This window comes from Vidua chalybeata, chromosome Z (assembly GCF_026979565.1).
Source record: "Vidua chalybeata isolate OUT-0048 chromosome Z, bVidCha1 merged haplotype, whole genome shotgun sequence".
In the NCBI taxonomy this organism is placed as follows: domain Eukaryota; kingdom Metazoa; phylum Chordata; class Aves; order Passeriformes; family Viduidae; genus Vidua; species Vidua chalybeata.
This window is the reverse complement of record NC_071570.1, coordinates 44691723-44714347: the sequence shown is the minus strand read 5'-3', so window position 1 is coordinate 44714347 and position 22625 is coordinate 44691723. Positions and strand designations below refer to the sequence as shown.

The window sequence follows — 22625 nt, the reverse complement described above, 5'->3', positions numbered from 1 at the left end:
GTGTTGTCATGGTGTCCTGTCCTAATTGTAAAGCAGCAGAATAATTTGGATCACGGCTGAAAAAGTGTTTCAGTCTTCTGTAAACAACATCATAGCAGAGCTGAACTCAGATCTAAGGAGGATACAGCTCCCTGGGTTATCCCAGCAAATGGTCACATGCTAACTTTGGTATAGGGGATATCATCCCATGCAAATCTTCATTTGACCTCTCTTCTACAAGTCTGGCAGTGACCCAATCCCATGCATTTGTGCTCCGTACCAAGCTGTCTATCTGTAACAAATCCTATATTAACATTGGCATTTTCCACTCTGAAGCAACAGTATTAACCTATTTTGGAGCTGATTTCATGCAGGACATGGGGAATAAAGCACATCTAATGTAATCAATCTTGCATTTCTAGCTGAGGCAATGCTTAGGTTGCTTTTTGCTAACAGCAGCATCTATACAGAACCGATATATATCCTTGCTGCAGAGAAAAGCAAACTGGCAGGAGAAGAAAGCATTGTTCCTGGCATCATTTCCCACCTACAAAGCAGAAGACAGAGCTGTTTCAAACCAAGAAATTATCCTCAATTTATTACATTAATGACAATAGTGAAAGGCAAGCTAAAAAATCTTTCTGGACGGGGCTGATAAGCAAGGAGGCGGTTTCTGCCAAAGAAATTGCACTTAGGCCTATAAAGTGTCCCATGGGTATTCAGAGAGTGCTTATGTCCCTTCTTCTCCTGCTCAAAGGATCTGCCTTTTTGCTTGTTGAGCTGGAACTGTCCTTGTGCTGTGTATCCATCAGACACCTGCAACCTCCCCAGTCAGTGCTGTAGGGCTGCCCACCCTTCTAGCCACAGGGCTGGCAACCTGTCACCACTGCAGTGGTATGGTGATGCACAGCAGGCCCTTCACAGCTTCTCTTGTTCCCACAGCTGTGCTCTCTATGTGGCAGAGTGTGGGCTCCTTCCTCCTCCAACCCAAGCAGGAGAAGAAGGGACATAAGCACTCTCATGGTATCTGTCTCCGAGGGAGAGATCCCTTGGCCAATGACAGGAGATGATGGTGCGAAAGTCATGCCTGCAACCTTGCTTTGTGCACATCAGGCTGTGAAGTTTAATGAAGCTTCATGAGTGGCTGAGAAACTGAGGGCTGAGCCCATGCTATACAATGGACAGGCTGAAGAAACAGCCGTTGGACCAGACAGTGCTCAATCAAATGATGATTTGATTTTGCGTATTTATGTACAAAAATTGAAACTAACCAAGATTGGAAAGAAGCAATCAATCTCTATTAAAAACAAACAAATAAACAAAACAAAACCAGAAACCAGAAACCAGATACAAACACAAACAAACAGGCCCTGCAGCTAGTTGAGGTTCAGCTAAAGCGTGAACAACTATTTTATAACACTCAAAACTCTCAACTTAGATCACCATACCGTGGTCAACTTTGTCGGTTGTCGAAGAAGAGCAACATTGCTTCTTTTTTTTCCCCTGAAGGGAGCCATTAGCCAACAGTCTATTATGTTCAGTGACAATGACAGAAAAACAGTCTGACTTGAAATGTCAGGATCTTATTTTGTTTGCATTTAGTTCATTCATTTTTAGCAACAAATGCTAGAAAGGCATTTTAACCATGAAGACACATTGCCTTCCTATGTATTTTAGACAATATTTCTTTTCAGAAATGAAAAAGAAAAAAAAAAAAAAAAGAAAAGAATCTCACTAAGAGAAGGATCCTGGAATGGTTTTTAATTTGCTATGTCTTTATGCCCATGACTGTAAGTATAAGTCTATACTTACTATCCTTTATTTATGAATTTTCTACTTCTTCCTGGATTTCCTTAGTAGATGCTACCACTTAAAGGGAGCACAGCTGCCTCTCAGCCTGGGGGACTTAATTCTTGGTACTGCCAGAGGTTTCCTCTGTTATACAGGGTAAATCACAGAGGTATCTGTAAGAGGGGCTGTTGGCACCCAGAGACTATGAATTCATCCAAGCAAGGCAAAACATTTGTAAACTGTCACCTACAATGTTATTATTGACTCATGCTGTGTAAAATGAGACTGGTGAGTATATTTCCTTAGCTCTCTCCCAGTCCTGTAATGGATATGAAAGTCGGCTGCTGTCAAAACACGTGTTGAGTGAGGTTAAATGGAAGATCAATATATTCTGGTTCTCTCCATTTCATGCAAACTGGGGTCCCATCTCATCCTGGAGCACCCTTTGCCATCCCATGCCAGCACTGATATTGCAAAGCTTATGGCACCAGTCCTATAAGGACTAACAGGGCAAAAAAAGTAATCATTACCCCTGCAGCAACATCCTTCTCCACTTGCATGTCTGGATATTCCCACATGTGCTGCCCTGACACTTTCAAAGGAGGAGGTGATGTGCCTCCACAGCACAGCTTTGTGTAGTCCAGATTAGGAGTATCTTCCTTTACCTTTAACCTGAGCAGTCTCCAATCATTTCAGTTCAGCATGCAGCCTAGCTGAAAAGGCTGGTGTGAACTGCAGTGACATTTCCATCACAGCCGCCATTTTCACATCAGACTGAAGCCCATTAGCTGCTAAGCTGGCTACTTCCTGGAGCTCAGCTGAAGGATGCACTTTGTTGGGAATATAATCAATTTTACCACAAAACTGGCTGGTGCTCTCTCAGGTGATTAAACAGTCACATGAGAGAAAAATGACACAATTCAAGGCTTGCTCTTAACTGAGCCAGGACATGAAAAATGAAAAGTGTCACTATAGTACTTAAAACTCCCTTACATCACCACCCCCAGAAAGGAGCCATGAAATGCAGCCCCTCTGAAATGGATGTATGCATAATTCAAAACATGAGCTGCTTTAAGGAGCAGAACTCTGGGCCCAAGTCTACTGAGAATTACAAGTAGCACAAGCTTGAAGGCTTCTCAAGCAATGAGAAGGGCAGATCATTAACAGTGCAAGAAAATGAAGAACAGGAACTGTTCTGACATTGAGATCACACATGGGAAGTCGCAACTGACAATTCTAAAAGCTCTCTTAACAAGTGAACATCCCCAGAAACTCTCATACTTTAACAAATATCACTAGATTTGTAGCCCTTCTGCTACGTAGTCTTATACTTCAGGAATATTCACCCTATGGGACCTCCATGAGGATGCAATATAATGCTTTTTAAATTAGCAGAATTCAGAGCAGATTAAGTGTTAGATTTCAAAGCATCATTCCAAGGTTTCAAATTATCATCCCAACATTTCTTCTATTTTTACATTTAAGCCAGGAGGGGTCAAGCTACAACTGGACAGGTATACAGCATTTCCAATCCTGAATTCAGCACAAGGTAAAACAAAGGTCAGTGTAGCTGAACCGCCCGCTAGTTTTCAGTGAAAACTAGAGTCAGTGTATAGGTAAAAAGTTATTTCAAGTAATTGTTGTAATCATGAAGAAATCTCCATCGACCCAAAGTCACCAGAGGGAGAGATTTGAATTTGCTAAAGCTTTTCTCTTGATATGATTGGGATATGAAGCAGTCACTTTAGGGTAGCAAGTTACTATGGTACAAATGGTGACATTGCTGGGATTGATGAAGGTTAGTTAACCCCCAAAGGAAAAATTCCTGCAGTTTAACATGTTTATCCTTAAAAGAACTGTGTTAATTTCCAGCTTGGAAAATCTATTTTCTGCTCAGTCTTGCTTGATGCAGATTTTCCTGCCAGCTCTGAACACTCCAAATTTTCTCTTATGTGACTTGCAATTACACAGAAGTCTTGATCAAGTTGTCTGTTTTTTCCCTATTGAGTGACATTTTTAAGATTTCCTTTGAAGGGGCAGTATTTACATGACTTGACCAACATTTGCCAATAGTGCTTTTTGAACACTGTGTCTGAGTTTCTGCTAAGTCATCATTTTTGATCAATTATCAGAAAAAATGCCATTATGTCATCATCATTTGTAAAACAGAATAATGTATGAAAACCAAGATATGAATTAAATGTAAGTTAACATCAGACAGTAATGCTGGTGTACCCATTTGTTAAAAATTAATGTGTATTAGCATCCTGAAAGTATTAGTAACACCCCTGAGAAGACATTATAGAAAATCTGCAAAAGCAAAAGCAAAGCATAACCACATATTATCCTGCAACTTGGGGAAGCTGCCAGGTATGTTATGGACAAGTAAATTTATATTCTTCTTTGAATCCTGGCACATTGACATACAATACACTCTGGATCTCAGTCCTGTTCAGGAAACATCAGAATATTATTCTGTTTTCTTTGTCTTTAGCCCCCTCCCCTGCAAGCTTCTGCAACAGCTTTTGTGAACTGGTACTTCCTCTGATTCACAGCTAGCAAATCTGCTTCTGTTACTGCTTGTAACAGTTATCTGAATACACTTACAGAACATGTCATTTTAATCCTTCCTCCAAATTTGGAGAAGGAAAAACTGCACACATTAAGTAATCCATTACCAACAATTAGGAAAATTACAGGGTTGCTTGAGAAGCTACTTACATGAGAGGCATCTATTAATCTCTACAGCACAGCAAATTCAAATGCTTGGAGATAGCAAACAATAGAAAGGTTGTTAGCCATGTTCTTAAACATTCACACGTTCATTTTGATGGCTTTACTGGCCAGATGCTATTTTATAAACCAAAAGGAGAATTCTAAGGTGCCTTTCTGTTAACTGATTTTGAAGCAAAAGTCTGTCTCCTAATGTATTCATTGGCCTTTTCATCCAGAAACACAGCCTTTCTTTGTTCACAAAGAGAATGCATTCACAGTTGTATGTCCCAAAAATTGTGCAGTTGGAGGAATTTGCAAATATTGTCAATAATGACATTCAAAATCTATTAATACTATACTAAATCAACACCCCCAAAAATAAGGGTAAGCTGACTAACCTCCATGAGGCAAAGGCTGGGGCGCAATGAGGGGTTTTGAACAAAGTGATGGGAGGGTATTCAGTGACAGAGAGACACTTTGCAGTGTCTGCAGCACAAGCAGAGCAACTCCAGCTATTGGAGTGGCTAGAGAAAGTAGGGTGTGAAGGGCAATTCCTTGGATCTCTCCACCAACAAAAAGTGCACGCTCAGCATGGCCAGATGGCAAGATGATCTGTCCTACAGAGGATCCCTTAGAAATGCATAATGGACAGAGGGAATGATTCCATTCCTGGTTCAGATCCTCAGCAGGGGGAAAATCTGCTTTGGGATCTGCAGCAAGTGCCATGCAGGCTGTAAATACCTGTGGCATTGCAGAACAGATTCTTCCTGCTTTTATCTAGTCAAGAAAATATCAGACCTTCCCTGCTCTCCTCTGCTTGACAGCTACAATCAATTCTTTGCAGTTTCCTGGCCCTTTCCTGGCTACTTAATGATGTTCTGCTCATGCAAGTAAGAGCTCAAGCCTCTCCAAGATCCTGCTGTGTACCAACACAGCAGGAAGCCTTTTGTCTTGCTTTTGATCCTGTACTCCTTAATTCCTAAAACCATAACAACAAAATCAGTGGTTGGTTCCCTGATCAACTCAGACCAGATACATAAATGATCATTCTTCCATTCCCTTATACTTCTCCCTGCCTGACTGCGGATATTCTCAGCTCAGTCAGAGAGAAAGAGAAAAGGGTTTTCTAACCAGGCAAGAGCCTGGGAAGCAGTTGGGAAAGAATGTAAACAATTCTCTAATCTATCTTGTTGTTCACATTGTTTATAGATATGTTCTGCTGCTGTGCGTCATTCACTGCACACCAATGGCGTGAGATCTTTTTACTCTAAGACCAATTAAATTAATCTGCACGATGTTCTCTATATATAGAACGGTGCATTTGAAATAAGAGTTCATTTTCTTTGCCTTCTAATGTGGAGTTCTCTGTTCCCGACCTGCTCAACGGCGTCACCTGACACACTTGATTTCCCTTGCTAAGGCATTATTACTACCGCACTGCTAACTGTCTTGCTGAGCACACCCACAGCCCAAGAAAGCCTATTTTGAAAATATAAAAATGTCTTAAAAATCCCAGATATCTTGACATTATTAGCCATTGCAACTTTCTTGGTCTATGATCATGCCCTATTATTCTCATGTCCTGTTACTGTAAAAGATGCTCAGGCATAATGAAACCCTATCAGGATAAGTCCATTCAGCATATCCACTGTAGGACAGAAATGAAAAAGAATCCATATCTTTAAGCTGGGAAGAGAGGAGCAAGCACCAAAATCCTCCATCCCACTAATTAATGCACTAGGACAGTTTCCACTTTTGGAAGGAAGAACTGAATGTTGGAGAAGTTGAGATAATAAACTGAATGAAGGGCAAAGTAATGAATAATAAACTGAATGAAGGGCAAAGTGATGAAATGGTCCTTGGGCCAACAGTGGGATAAGTGTCAGTGGGGATTGGAGGGAGAAGTCTTTGAGAGCATAAGCAGAAGTCAAGTGTAGTCAACAAGAAGTCAAGGAGAACTCTGCACAGTTCAAATCATTGAGCTGGCCTCCTGTTCACAAGAAGACTTGCTGAAGGTATTGTTTGGAGTAGGACAGAACCAGATGGGGAATAAGGGAGCTGAAACACCTAAAATGCACACAGCATTGCCATGGCTGGGCAATATTTGTCTTTTCTTCCCTTGACTGGCCATTAGAATTATTATTCCAGTGAGAAGCAGTATGCAACCCTGGGAGTTAAAGAAGCAGGTTGATGAGGGTCCTTGCATGTGTGAGTCATTGGTCTTCTGCTCTGACTGGACTACTGATTTACTGCTTAAAATTTTAAAAAGCCACTGATGCTACTTTATGCATCTTGAGTACTTCTGAACAATGATCAAAGCAATGAGCAGGTCTCGTTGTCTTTTGCTGGAATTTTGGACTACTCCGTGTCTAAGTACCATCAAAATTATGTCTCTATTTATCTGAAAAATAAGAAAGCGTGAAGAGTGATGAAATAATTAATGGACTCAAAACAAATTCCTTCATGGGGAGAGTCATAGAGTTCAGCCTACCTACCCTGTCAAAAAGGGTTATCTGATGTTGAGCTTATCTATTGTTGAGCTGATTACAGTGTATATGGACCTTCATGAGTGGGAAACACATGGCATGGAAGAACTTATCTAGGAGAGAAAGGTGTAAATGAACGAGTGCCCAGAATACAAATATGTATTTTCAAAGTCAAAGTAGGTGGCTTAATTTAAAAGAGATGCTAGAAAATGGGAAAAGGCAGACAATGTTTTGCTCTCAGGTTTCACACCACAACTGGAAGACCCCTTAGTAGGGATGACACTGTGTCATGTGCATTCCAGTGCTCTTATAGGTTTTACAGGGCTACAGACCTGAGAACCTTTATATCAGTGAAAATTCAGGCCATTTAATTCAAGCTGAAATACTAAATGAATTATTCAGATTAATTTAATATAGCGAAAAGTCCAAGTTTCTCTTCTCAAGATGCTGTTCCAGTAGCCTTACACTAGCTTCCACTTACCTCCTTAGAAGATTTAAGTAATCTTTTATGAGCTCAGAGATATTTCTTTTTTTGTTTTTCATACGAGAAAAGCTTTTGAATGAGCTTGATACTCTTCTTCTCTACTTTGATCTGTCTAATCACATGAATTAATTGACTGTTAAAAATTGTAAAATTCAAACATCTTTCAGGAATTCCATACAAATACTGAACTATGTCACATATCATGCTTAAGATCACAGCTTCATATACTCCCCCCAGTGCCATGTGACTACCAACCCACTATTGATTTCCTTTCATCTCAAAAACTGAGACGATATTCATTGTCAAAATAAAAAGCTGTGTGAGTTATACAAATGCGCTGCCAACAAGTTCCAGGATGAAGTGGAGATATAAAAAAATGGGGGAGGGGGTAGGGAAAGCATATGTGAAAAAGCTGAATATACTCTTGAGAGAAGATATACATTGAAATAAGGCATTTGTAGCTAAATAATACAGGACCAAACATAACAGATGGATGCCGCAATACTACTGATCTTGTCCAGAGCTGAATGGACCTTGCCCCTGGTTTAGCTTAGGGAAGCCTTGAGTGATGGCCAGCCATGTCCCACTGGATTTGTTCCTGCACATTCTTCCTCAGCTAAAACCTTTTATTTTGTCTCAGTGACTAAGACTGTACTGTGAATGGGGGAGAAGGATGAGACAGGTCAGGGTGTAAATAAGCATATTTTTCGTATTACCTCAAAATAATGCATTTCTCCCTTGCTGCTCCCTAACTGCCAAACAATGGTCATGCTCCAGCTCCTGGGTTTCATGTGTACCTCCTACTGTGTCTGGTACTTCACAAAATGTTTTAAAGTGAAAGATCGAGATGTGATTCACAATGCTCACTCTCCAGGAAAGTGGTCTTCTGTAAAGATAACTGTAAAGATAGCCAGTGTGCCTAATATAAAACCATCCACAAACGACAGGGCCTGCTCCTCTTTGTGGTCTGTCTGGGGAACAAGAGGGCAGAAGCCTTTGGTAGAAGATACTCTAAACCCATCTATCCATCTCCAAAGTACACACTATGATTCAGTCCTTGATTTCATGTGGCTTGAACATGACTGGAAGCACGAAGACTTCTGTTGTTGCTTAACTTAGTACTGTGTAACAATAACCCAGCTTTGAGGCCAAACCCTGCTTTGAGATCTGAATGTCTCAAAGAGAACAATTATCTTCCCTTAGTCAGAGAAAGGCCCTTCTCCTAATTCCAGCCCATCCAAGGTGAAATAGGCATTTTCCTTTCAAAATTATTTTCTCACCTGTCATGGCATTTTTAAGGCCTGTCTCCCCTTTCCTGAAAGAGAGACAGCACAATCTCTGCCCAGGTACTGTCTGCAGCAGATTGGCATCACATGTGCTCTCCCTGAACCAGCTGCCTCATTGCATTGCTATTGATTCTGAGTTGGATTTCTGCAGCAAATCTATTGCACTTCCATTAGCAAGACTGCAAATGACTGTTCATTTATATCATTCCAGGTCTGCACCACAATTAACCTGCTACTTAGCCTGCAGCAAGCCAAATTGTGCTTTCTCATCTGATGCAGAGAAAGTTCCCCAAGGTTTCTCTGTAACCAGAAGTTAGGCACAGCAAATCTGAGGTAGGCTGCTGTGTGCTTTATTTGCAGTGCATTAACAGGAAATCAAACAGTGTAAAAAATATAACAGATATGGAAAGAGGATAATTTTAGTCCCCTGAATTTTGTAATTATATCTATTATTAATCAGTTTTGCTTAGAAACTTTTGATGCAGAACAGTCGCAAATGTAATTTTTAACAAAGAAATAATGGCCATATACTTTGCATATCTATTGTATTCTCTATACTCACATATGCATCTGTATATAAATGAGGAGGGAGAATATGCAAAAGGCTCCTTGTAGCACAAATACATGACTTACTCTCAGGAAAGTTTACAAAGCAAAATGAAGCTTTAAAAAATAAATACAAGTACAGATTACTATTTTTTATTGAGAAATTCAGACTGTTATTAAGAAAAAATACTCCAGGAAATACTGCTTTTTCTCCACCATGTTCTGTACACAATGAATGGTTCATGAAAGGAAAACCACACCCGTGAGGAAAATTTGAAAGCCATGAATTTGGGGTGCTTGTCCAGGAGAAAGAAACACAAGACCAATCCATACAGTTTGCTGTATGTTAAACAGAACTGTTTAGCAATGAAAGCTAAAAAGAGGGGTGGTAGAGATACTGAAAGAAACAAAACAATACATTTGTCTGAGCAAACTGTGCTTGCTAAGGACATTTTAAAGACTGTGAGCTAACTGGACTGGGAAGGGGAAGTCTCAGTTATTGCTTTGGAAGGCTTAATGGACCTGAACTCCCTAAAAATTGCTGCATCTTATGCATTTCACCCCATCAGTCCCCATGAATGCTCCTGTCATAAGTATATACCTCTAGGAGCCGTCATGACCTTTGGAACAGCAGAGCAATACAGACTGGCTGACTCAGTACAGTGGCACTTGCTTTATTGCTGCTTGTTAATGGAGGCCTAGTTGTGTCTCCTGGGCATACTGAGATTAGCATCCCTTTATTACACTCCTGAGTTAGGCTCAAAACTTGTCTGGTATCTTAACCATGATTAATTTTAACTTCCCTGTGACAAGATGTTACTAATTCACAGGATACATAAAAGAAAAGTCAAGGCTTTCAAAATTACTCCTCATATTGTGTATTTAACTTAGAAACTGAACTGCAAGGGTAGTCTCCATGTAGACCCATGGGGAGAGAGAGTAACTCCTGTAAGAGTCAGTCTAGGAATTGTCTGGGGAAAGTCTCTCCCTTTATGCTGGATATGCAGCTGAAGGCTAACTAGCTTCCTAATGCAGGCACTTAAGTTAGGTAACTGAAGCTAATCAAATCCAGTACTGTGTCAGAAATGGACCAGCATGTACTTTATGTTCCTGCATCTTCAAGTTTTAGGGGAAAAAAAAAATCTCTCCTGTGGCACTGCACTGCAGAGCAACAGTGAGCACAGAAAAGGCTGAAGTACAGTCTTGCTATATCATCTTCTCTCCCCTCCCTTGCAGCTCTCTGAGACATCCCAGACCTTGACAAGTTCAGAGGTTGCCAGGCATGGACTCTGTCCTGTGGTGTTGTGATGGGGATTTGAAATACAGAGCATGAGTGGTTAGAATTAGACTCAAGAATAAGAACAAAAAGTGCATGAAGATTCTATGAACAAACCTTCTGTCCTTTAATTGAAATTAGAGGGCTGCAGCACTTCTAAGTGGAGGGAGAGACTCCCTCTGGCCTGCCATCAAGCTAAAATACAGACCTTCTCAAATCACTGTGAGTAGGAGAAAGGACATAAATGCAGAGCTGAGAAAGGATGAGTGGAAGTGGAAGAGGTGGGGAAAAAATGTAAGGAATATTTATGGTATGCTACAAGGTACAGTACAATTTTTATACAATTTTCCCCTTCTCTAGCTCTAAAAAGACACAAGAAATTTAGTCATTGTGCCTCAGCTTAAGACTGATCTCGCTTCTTTTATTACACTATGCCTTTATCAATACAGAAATATTCCTTTCCTTTTGACTTACTTTTTGTATTTTAATATTATTTTTCCCTTGCTGAAAGATAAAGGAAAGGTAAATGTTTTAAAGCATTACCATAATTAGGGAGCTTGTTAATCTCGGAGTGCAACTTGTCAAATTAGAAGGGGAGCTGAGACTACTTCCCAGGTAAACAGCCACTACCAGGCTTCGGAAGCAATCTTTTAACCTTTTTACACTGAGGATGAGAAAGCAGCATCCTTTGCTAGTAATGACCCAGCATACCTGAAGTGGAAGCAGAAATCAGAAACTCTGGAAGGGAGCTGTCCCTCCAGTAGTCAGAGGTAGCTGACAGTAATGAAGAGCTCTTTTTCCATTTTGTCACATTCTCTAGGTGAGGACCAGCACAAGTGAGATAGGAAGGAGTTCTGCCTGCCTCCCAAGGGACATGCACAGGTCCAGCGCTGTGGGGAGATGAAGACATGCCTGTTGATCATCCACGGGCCACCAGCACAGCATGTGTGTAGCTGACACATCAGCGCTGACACATACTGCATACACGTACAGCATATAAGCTGGTCAGGGAAGCCAAAAGTGAAATGGATGCAGGGGGTGTGTGAATGTGTCACTGGGCATGTGCATCCTCTAGACCAGATCTCTGGTGGTCCTCAAGCTCTGCTCTCAGGGAAACCCACTCCAGAAAAATCACGCAGTGGTCTGTCTCTTGTGTGCCCTGTGGCACTTTACCAAGTTATAAGAGTTGTGGTTCCCAAGCCAAGGCCTGCTTGGGACAGAACCAAAGCACAAGAGTGCTGCACTGTTTTGGCAGAGCTGTCACTCCAGAAAGGCAAGCTCCACATGGGCCTTTCTGGGAGTTTTGTGGGGAAATCTTAAATGGAAAGAGGAGGCCTTTAAAGAGGGGAATGGTTGGTTTGCAGATACATAAAATCTATTGTTACAGAAACACATTTTTTGCAGTACTATAGAACTGAATCTCTAACCAGCCTGGATAAAGGGTGGAATTGTATTTGAAGGTGATAGTGTTAGAAGAAGTGAAATTTAGCTCCTGAACTGAGTTAGCATTATTACAATCTGCATGTCTTCTCAGAGGGAGGGTATGTTAGGGCGTATTATTATATCCTGCTTGCTATAATATCTCTCTGTTATAATTATGCTAAGATTGACAAGCTCCCTAAATATGGGAATGCTTTAAAACATTCACCTTTCCTTTCTCTTTCAGCAAAGGAAAAATTATATTAAAATATGAAAGGTAAGCTAAACAGAAATAATTATTTGTGTATTGATAAAGGGCAAAGAATAACCAAAGGACAAGACCAGTCTTGTATCTAATACACCAGACACAATTATCAGGATTGTCTCTCTTCTGCTTTCTCTTCTAGGCTCCAGGAGAAAAAAGAATCAATTAGCCCTCTGCAGACTATGACCTTGAAGGATACAGCTTTAAGGGAATACGCTGAGTAAGACAGAAAAGAGAGAAGAGAAAAAGATTTGGAAACTCTTGGAGGGGATAGGTTTAGAAACAGTACATCAAGCACAGAAGATGAAACGTGCATTTTTAAAATTTTATTTCTGCACTGGAAAAAAAAAATTTAGCACATAAAGGACTTTCTGGGAACATATTACCTTACTCTGCCTGAAAAGAAAAAAAGGACACTGAAAGGCAAAAGAAGGGACAATCCAATTTGCAGATGCTACTTTTCAAGTCATGTCACTGAGAATTTTATAGCTGTCAAAGGCATTAGAAAAAAAAAAAAGTTAGCACTGATGCAATCTGTCGACCTCTTCAACAAATCTTGCTCTACATAAAACACAATGATGTGTTTGAAATGCAGCTGTTTCAAAAACCCCAAGACAGTGCTTTAAGAGCTGTCCAAAAAAGTTCTTTTCATACCTCTTGGAATTCTTAGGCAGACCTTCTGCAGGGTATTTTTCCAGCTAGACTTTCTGGTTTTTCTTTGCAGATAATAAGAGATGCTTGCCATAGTCAGAATTATGTACCTCAGTTAGAATAAACTCTGTCTACGCAACATTCTCCCCTAGAGCAAACCAAACTTCATCTGCTACCAGTTCTCCTTCTCCTTTCAGTCTGTAACTATGGAACTCTACAATGCCTTAAAACACATTTATCTTTAAAAAATAAGGCCAAATTAAACAAAAAACCCAAATCCCAAAAACTCCTACACACACAAAACCTGCAAATCAAAATCAAAAAACCCCTCTCAACCCAATCACCTAACTTCTGGACCATCATTATTTCCCAGATGTGAGCAGATCTAAATGCGGATAATGGCTTTTAGTCAGCAACAGCTCCAAAGAATCTTTTCTGTGCTCCTCTGCCCCCTCCTTTACTTCAGAGTTGAAGATAGCATGTTTTTGAAAAACATTTGCCACATATGTGGAAATTCAAGAGGGATTCTTGAGGCAATTATTACTGAATAGTGGTCTCTGGTCACTTTATGAAGCAAAATGTGTTAAAAAGTCATATATTTAATGTCAGACTGTTTGCACTACAAAAAAAGATTTTATGCATCAGCAATATTTAAAAGAAAGCTCACTTAGCATAGTTCTATTTAATTGCAAAGGTGGTTAATTCAAGTAATACCACAGACAAAGCTCCCTATCATTTAATGGCACAGCAGTATTTCTCTATTAGACACTTTCCATCTGACAAATTACTTTTGATCTGAAGGATGGTTGCCACCCATTATCTAAGCAAAAGGCAGCAGAGTTTCTACAGGAATACTCAGAACTTTCTTTCACTGATTCTGGAACTGCTGTTCAAGACTGACTCTCAGATGAAAGGACCTCCTCTGAAATCACTGTAGTTATGCTCATTTTCACTGGCAATGGGGTTGGCCTAAAATATTAGATTTAATCCAAATGCCACATATCTATACTAAGTTCAGTCTCAGTGGGGCTAAACTTAGAAGTGAACTTACGGTGACTTCAGAGCTCCACGGTGAGGTCCTGTATGTGCCATCTTCAATTTGCCAGCCTGTGGCATTATAGGGAAGGCATGAGGGAGAATAAATGACATGGGGTCCTGCACGGAAATTTGTGAGGAGTGCAATTTTTCACTCTGATCACTGCAGCTTTTGACAGGAAACCTCAGCCCTGTGCTCTCAGCAGAAGAGTGTGCTGTCTTCCCTTTTACTAGAGTTACACAGCTTTACACAGCTCAGGAATTGCTGGCTTAGTTTGCTTTGAATTTGGTGGGTTAAAATCATGAATGTCAAAGAAATGGCACTTCAGCAATGCAGTATTTTGATGCTTTATGATTACTACTAAGAAAATAATATAGATACTTTTTTTTGATCGTTTTTATGATGAGTAAAGACTAATTTGGAAATTGACTCTTTCTACATCAGCAAGAATGCTTTCCTGAAATGCGCCACAAAAGGCAGTAAGGCAATATCTGAGAAACAAGTTAAACAAGAAGCAGCTCCTAGAGATAGAGAAAGACACAGAGAAATATATGCTTTGCTCTTAAGAGAAAGGGAAAGATGACAAGTTAGATGCTAAATTAATAGTTCCCAGTTTCTAACTGCTTCAAATCTGCTGTTGCTTTTTCTCACTATTCTGAGAGTTTCATGAGGATGATAGGGATATTTGGCAGCCACAGACTTCAGGAAGGATGTACCAGAAATGCTCTGCAGGCAAGGCAAAGACCACACATGGAAGATCCAGCACAGGAGACAAAGCCAATTTATAAGGACAATACACTATGTGGAATAGCTATCAGATAAACCCTTGAAGCAAATAACATATTTCCCTACAAGTGGATGCAGAGAAAAAGGCAGTACTAGCCCTTTACAGACATCCCAGATGAAGTCCTGCATACGGCAGAATTAAGTCCTGAGGACTCTAGATGCTGTTCTCAGAAGGCAACCCATGCTATACCTGTCTTAGCATGCTTAAGCTTTGCAAGTCAATCACATGCCCTTCTTGTAGACAGTCAGAGAACAGTTAAGTGCCTTTTTTTTTTTTTTTTTTCCTGTAAAAGGGGAAAAAAAAAACCCAAAGAAACACATAGCTTTTACTTACAAAGTTTTGGAGCAGTTTGGAGATTGGTTTCTGTTGCTTGTGCCTGAGATGCTGTGGTAGGCTCCAGGGCGGGTGGTGACAGCGAAGGTGCGGCAGAGGACAACAACCCAACATCTAGGATGCGGTTATATAGAGAAGGCTGGAGGAATGGTTTGGAGGGTACTAGTGAACTGTCACTGTGCATTGTCACTTCAGCCTTGCTCTTGGGGCTAGGTACGAGGAAAGGTGAGGCATACACCTCCGAAGGCACCCAGGCAGACAGAGCTGTAGGATCCACAGCACTCTTTGGGTCTTGTCCTATCCTCCCAGGGTCAAGGTGGGTAGGAGAGTCATACTCAAAAATCTTGTCCACAAAGACCCACTTGAGGCCAGCAATGCAGAGGCAAAGGCTAAGCAGGCAAGCCAAGATAGGGGCGATGCAGATCTTTTCAGAGTTGAGGCAGCCCTTCAGTCGCTCTGCCTCCAGGCACGCACAGCAGGCTGTGGCAAGGCCTGCTATCCCTTGGACCCTCCTGTCCTCTCTTTGGGTCCCTGGCATGTTCTCCTCATCTGGGAGCCCGTTGAGGGATGCATCAGGGCTCAGCTGAGCTGAGGGGCTGTGGAAAGTGTCGGCAGCTACTTCAGACATGTTTAAGCATCAGCTCTCAAACAGCTCACCTCCAAAAGGCCTTAACTCTATCACAGTCCATTACTGTGAGACACAGACAAAAAGAGACGGTAGTAATAGTCACAGTGCTCTGCAAAAATCACAGAGTGGGAGTCAATAAAAGGTTGAAGCTCAGCAACATCATCCAAACTGAGAGAGGAGTAATGCACAGGAAAAATTAGATCCCCCCAGTCCCTGTGTCCCCAGGCCCTCTGTTATTGTCTCTGCTTCTCTGAAGTGAGAATAGCTTTGTAATTACTGAGCTCCTGTTTGCTAGCCACTTTTATAATTCCTTAAATGCCTCTCAAGCAATTCCAGCTCTTCTCCAGAGGGAGGAAACATTCCCCCAAAAGCAAGCACAACAAAACAAAATAGGGGTAAGGAGGGTCATGAGATAAAGAAAACCACAAACACTGAACAAACTGACCAGATTAAGTAAACCGGTAGCCCAGAGTGAAAGGCAAGACTCTCACCTTGAGCATCTGAGGCTGGTATCTGCTTAGACGAGGAAAACAATTGTCATGCAGTAGAAGGAGCAAGAGCAAAATCTCTAACAGCGGCAACGGCAGAAGTGACAGTAGCAGCAGCATCCTGTCGTGTTACAGCGGCGGCTGAAAGAGGCTGAATCATTACAGAGCAGCAGGTGCTCTCTGTCTGAGCATCACTGCAAACAATATCATTATAGAGAGGTTTGAAAGCAAGAGCGATGCCAAGACTGTGGTAACTCCCTTTATCTCCCCTCCCTCTTTGTCCTCCTTGAGCGCTCATTCACTTTCCTCCGTCCCCCCCCCCCCCCCCCCCGCGCCCCGCTCCCCCAGCCCCCTCACAGCCTGTTTCCCTGATGTACAGACTCGATCCTTCCTCCCCTACCCCACCCCCCGCGTTCTGCAGGGCTGCTCTGAGTGAAATCAGTACACCCAGCAACGCAGGACTGTCAGTGACTTCCTATTTTATCCAATTAGGAGGAATAAAGGCCATCAAATCAAAGGGAGGGAGCGGACAGGAGTTGCTCACCCACCTACTCCCTCTCTCCAGGCAAAGCGTGGCCAGAGGCAGCGGCGGCCATCGATGGCAAAGTCCTCCAGCAAGGACTGGGTGTCGGTGGGAGCTATTTGGGTTGGACTGGGCTCGCTTAGTCTGATATTCAATCTCTCCCAGGGGGAAAACCTCTTTCCAGAAGTAGTTTCTCCCTGCTTGACACCTAGAGACAGCTTTTCTTTCCAAGCTCCTAAGTAAGTTTTATTTCCTAGGAATAGGGCTGGAATGCATCTTAGATCAAGCAGAGGAAATAAAAAACCCCAAGCCATTCCCATCTCTGATAAATTTTCATTCGAGTTGTTGCATAGAGGTTTGCTTTTTTTAAAATTCCATTTTCCAACCTCCTTTCCAGATCCTTTTCTAAACCCAAAAAACTCCAGACTTCACACTAAAGTCAGTTCCTGAATGCACTTTTCAAGAGCTTACATGTTGCTAGACTAGATCCTCACTCACCTTGGACAAAAAAAAAAAAAAAAAAAGAAAAAAAATTAAACTATTTTATTATTAATTATTATTATTATTATTTATTATTAATTAAAGGCTTACACTTTGTTAAATTTGGCTGTCATTTCTCACCTTTACTAATGCATAGCACTACCGTTTCCACCAGTGCAGTATAATACAGGGGTAAATCAACAGTCCAGTTAGCAAAATGAAAGTAAGACTAGATCTATCAGATCTATCCCCAGTCTCTTTTGCCTCTCACAGAAAAATACACCCATGTAAAAATAAAGACATGTACGAAAGGCAAGGCGCTTATAACACACCTTTCAGGTCCTTGAACTTAATGAAACCATTTGCATTGAAATTTTGCTGGTGAGAATCCCCCATTCTCCTTAGAATAAATGGCTGCAGGATACATAAGGAAACAAAGAATCAAGTGCTAAAAATCGCTCTGAACAAATTTTTGTTGGTGTCTTGTTTAGGCACATGAAAGGTAAATTTCTTTGTAGTTACCTGTTTTTGGTAGTGTCAAAAGAGGCATCTGGCTCTACCCATGTTCTCTTTCTGCCTCCAACTCCACTCCCATCTCAGCCCCTTCCATGGGAACATTAGTAACAGTCGTATGAAAAAGATTTATCAAAATCTCAATGAATCCCATAGTGTTTTTACAGACTGTCATGTCAAGGACTAATTAATGGATGTCTGATCACAAAGCTTCCTGTGAGGCGGTCTTAGCCAACTGAAGTAATCACAATGCTACTACAATCAAGTGCTTGGAGCATTTACCTTAAAGCACAGCCAGTGATAACACTCTCTGAAGGAATGTAAAAAGATAAATAATCTTACCATGTAGCCTACATTACCACTGAAGTGTCTGGTCCTTAGGTTAATGATGTAATCAGCAACCTCAGACTGAACGAACAGCTTGCACTGCATATTTACATATATGGGTTCTCTTATTACAAAGCACATGTTCTCTTTTGCTGGTAATATCCTGCATCAGTGCAGCCTCTCTTGAGTATCTCAAAACCTGTTTCAAACAGCACTAACAATACAACCTCTGTAGAAAGTGTAACAAAACAGTAGCATTGTCGTGACAGGTGTGGTGGTCTGTGGCTACAGGTAAGCACGGTTTTCAGAGAAAGGATGTACCTTTCATTTGATTAACTGATAAATCTGAGAAAACCAGACACACTCTTGCACACCCAAGTTGTTCCTCAAGTGTGAAGCTACAGCATCACTCTTCAAAGTGGAGTGCAAGTTGAAAACCAGCTGGGAAATATTCTGTTCATTGAACAGATGAGATACTACAGCATCTGAGTGCTTGGCAGAATTTTTTTTTAAATTATTTTCCTTGTTTATCCATGTCTAACTTTCAACCTTCCTATTTCCAGTAAGAGAATTTTCTCTGGTGACACTTCTCTCAGCCTGTTTAATCCCCAGTCCTGTCCACATCTTTCCTGTGCTGGTCTTCCTGGCAAACTGCCTGTGTTCAATCTCCAGTAATCTTCGTGACCCTTCATCCTATCTACACTTACCTGCTCTCCCTTAAACTATGTTCCTGCTTTGCTCATATTTTCCTGGTGCTGTGCACTTTCCTTACAAGGTTGCACCTTACAAGACCTTGCACCTTCCTTACAAGGGTTGCCACGAAGTTAAACCAAACATGCAAAACACTGCACAACTGGACAGAGGGATGGTGTGCTACCTCCACGGGGGACGCATTCAGGAGCTCCTCTGCGTGTGGGGGCATCGCCCTCTTTCTCACCCTGCCGCCGCCCGAGAATGGGCTCTTCTCACCCTGGTTGCCCCAGCCCGGCTGGCTAAACTGAGGCTGGTGAGCATCTCTCCCCACCTTTTTCTCCTCCACCGGCAGGCCCAGCCCGTTCGCAACAGCTCCTCCCGGTAGGCAAGTAGGCAGGCAGGCAGGCAGGCACACCCGCACAACCCCCGCCGGCTCCGCGGCCGCAGCGTGCCCGTGGTCCCTGGCTCCCGGCCAGGCTGCAGTGCCCTCCTCCGCTGCGGGTCCCTTCCCCCGCCGCACCTCCAGCCCTGGCGCGCAGCCTGCCTGCCTCAGCATCACGCAGCCGGCTGTGCCCAGACCTCCTCCCCCTCCTCCCCCTCCTCCCCCTCCGCAGGGAAGTCTGCAGAACTGCTTCAGCCCCCCAGCTCCGCAGGGGCTACAGGGCTTGCGGCGAGGAGAGCGGGGCGGCACCCGGCACGCTGTCCCCGCCTGCGGGGTGCCTGGCGGCTCCCGCTATTCCCCGACGAAAAGGACGAAAGGAGGTGCTGAATCATCGCCCAGAGAGCTTCCCTGGCCCCACTCTACAGGTAGCCAAAGCCAGGGCCAGAACACAGGCTGCCTGCCATGCTGCAATCCTATACCTTACAGGCTGGTTCCTCGTGGGACCTTTTGGACCAAAATGAAATCCCGTGTGCTCTGCCACGTCGGGGTGGGTACGGGAGCACATTACTTTCTGAGTCAGCTCTCGAGGCTGCACTAAAAGCTGATTGATGATGGTCTCTCACTTTGGGTCTGAAGATAAAAGTATAAACTGAATATAATAATTCCCCTTGCCCCAAAGCAATGCAGAAATGCTTTATCCTGCAGCTGCAGGCTTGAGCTTTTTGTATTTCTGTAGTGACACGCTAGTAGTGGCATGCTGTGCTTAAACACGGATTCTGCCCTGGATGAATGAGATGAGTGGCTGGGAAGAGTCAGCAATTGGCTCATTGGAAGGGAGGCCTGGAAGAAATCAAGTGGGAGCATGACCTTGAAAGTAATGAAGTTTTACTGGGGTAGCCCATTGGTGGTATATACAGCAGGATAAGTAAGGAAATTACTTGCCTGTTTGCAGTTAGGTTAGCTTCATGTGCAAAGCTTTATTCGTTATTCCCACGTAGCTTGGGTCTCTTTGGTTTAGAGGAAAATGCAGGTTGAGTCTACGCTAATGAAGCTGATCTATGACTGAGATTTGGACTCCTGCCAAATAACAGGTTGAAAGCCTTAGAAAACTGTAGTTTAATTTCATGGAGTGTTTTTGCAAAGAAGCAAGTGGTAGTTTTTTTTTTGAGAAATTTCACTTCCAAAAGGCTCAAGGAAATAACACAAAAAAACAGTTTTATGGGTGCTAAAAGCAAGTGGACTTCATATTACCAAACTGCAGAGGACTATTTTCTCTGGCCAGCCACAAAGTTGTGAATAGATATGTGATTATGACCAACATCATCCTGCAAACTAGAGCCCAAGTAGCATTTAACTCAGCTGACCCTTCAGTCATACCATAGTAAGACCCAAACCTGTTGAAAGTTCTGGAAAGCACGCTTGGTGAGTAATTCTCATGGAAGCCATTGGATTTCAAATATCTATCTACTTTAAATAAAGTCTCAATAGTCCACAAAAAGATTCCCTAAGAATTATCTACTGTCTTGCAATTGCTGGGACATTAGGAAATTAAAATACCTCTTCACACGTGGTTATTCATGTCTCTGCTGTATGACAGCTTAAGAAAGAATACTCAGAGGACCATACATCAATGTAGGACAAGTGATATGCACCCCCTCCCCCAGATGACCCCTTTCCTTTAAGGACATGCTCGTTCTTCAGTAAGAAGCAACCAGCAACATGCAGCACCAACTGCTCCATCATGTGTTTCATTGCACCCCTTTTTCTACCATACACTGAGAAATTAAAAGCATTGTAACAAAGAATCTAAAAAGAAAAAAAAAAGTGCATGTTCATTAAGAAGAGATTGATGAAGAAGATAAAAGGATTGCTTTTTATTGATTGCACTTTCTTCAAATTAAATAAGTGCTCTATATAAAGATGGAGGAGTGACCCAAAGCAAGTGATCTGGCCCAATGAGTGACATCACTGCCAGCAGTCATAGTGTGGGAAGAGTGGGCCACCACATGTGGTAGAAAATGATTTATTTATTCATCCTTTCAGTGTTTCACGAATCTCCCTTCCATAATCCATTTCCCTTGGACTGATGCCATCATTCTTTGAGTCCTTCCAAAAGCCCTTACTAGGAACCTCATCTCTCAGCTCAAATGGCACAAGGAGAAAACTTCATTTTGCTTCTGTACTGGTCCTGTCACTGAACTCCAAATGTTAAAAGGGGACAGACTGTCACTTGCACACAGATATCCTATTTTTTAGCTGATGTAAAGCAAATATAACATAGATGATAGTGCTGTGTTTATGTTTCTGCCCATCACCTTCTTCCCTTTGTTTTAAACCCTCTGCCCATTTGCAGCCATATGTGAGTGAGAAGATGAAACATCAAGCCTCTAAAAGGCAAGAAAAGATGAACAACAAAAATAAGCACATATTCAGGCACAGACATGAGGCTAAATATGTCAATGTCAGCAGACTCATTAGTGTGTTTAATTTGGTTGGTATAAAGGATTGCTGTGGAAAGACCCCCTACCCTCAGACAACACTGAAGATGGGGACATGAAGAAGCTATTCTAACCCTCTTTGTACCCTCAAGCCAAACCAAGTATATTGGATGCTGGTGTGTCAGAAGCAGGTCCTCACACTAGTATGCTACTTGGAAATGTGTGAAGAACAATATACAAACAGCAGTGATTCTGAAAATGTTTGGGAGAGCTCGTGTTGCCTCTGTAGCAAGTATTTTCTATATTGGCATCACATGTACACATTTACACCAAGCATTTACATGCTGTAAGTCCAATAGCTGTGTCTTCCAGAAACAGTGATTTGAAAAAAACCAACACAGCTACAATGGCTGTCCTAAGAAAAGTATATACATAAAATAGCTACAGCCAGTAGTTGAAATGGAAAACTGCCATAAAACAGGCTGTTATTTCAGGGGTACCAAAAAGGTGTTCTGAGTCTTTTCGTCTTCAAGTGAAATGTAAGACACTGAGTTTCTTTCATCCTGTTCTAGAGCAGAGTTAGTGGCATTATACCAGACACAGAAATAGGACATGAAACCATGAATGTCAAGATTTTTCATCAATGGCACTGACTCATTTCACCAGCCTCTGCAAAGTCACAAAACTAGGATGGGCCCCACCACTGTTCAGGCTAATGGTAATTATGTCTACGATGTGGTAAAGGAACATTTAAGGGGTGCAAAGACAAGTAATGCACTCCGCTAGGCTCTTTTGCCTGAGGGCAGAAGAAACAGAAGAAGTCCATGTGAAATTCAGATGTTTTTTATTATTTGTTTGCTTGGAGGTTTTTTTTTTTTTTTTCCAGGTCTGACACCCCCTTCACTCTGTCACTGGAATTTCCAGCATACCTGCTGGGGCCATTGCGATTATTTATTTTCACACTGTGGCAGTGAGCTGGAGCAGTAGTGAAGTCACGGGGTTCAGGGTTGGTCATTTACTCTCACCTACCTTAGTACTGCACTCCTGCTTTTGAACCACTTTATTCAGACAGAAAAAATTCCTCATGGGTATTCATAGG

At 42.0% G+C, this 22625-nt stretch overlaps 1 protein-coding gene across 3 annotated transcripts in view; it reads right to left on the bottom strand.

Annotated features, from left to right (window-relative positions):
- The window catches only part of NRG1 (neuregulin 1), a 95319-nt gene extending 79637 nt beyond the window's left edge, over positions 1-15682 (bottom strand). For all 3 annotated transcript variants that reach the window (XM_053931951.1, XM_053931950.1, XM_053931952.1), the window contains exon 1: positions 15055-15682. In XM_053931951.1, the coding sequence (XP_053787926.1) occupies positions 15055-15682 (628 nt within the window). The remainder of the gene's footprint in view (positions 1-15054) is intronic.
- Between the last annotated feature and the right edge of the window lie 6943 nt (positions 15683-22625).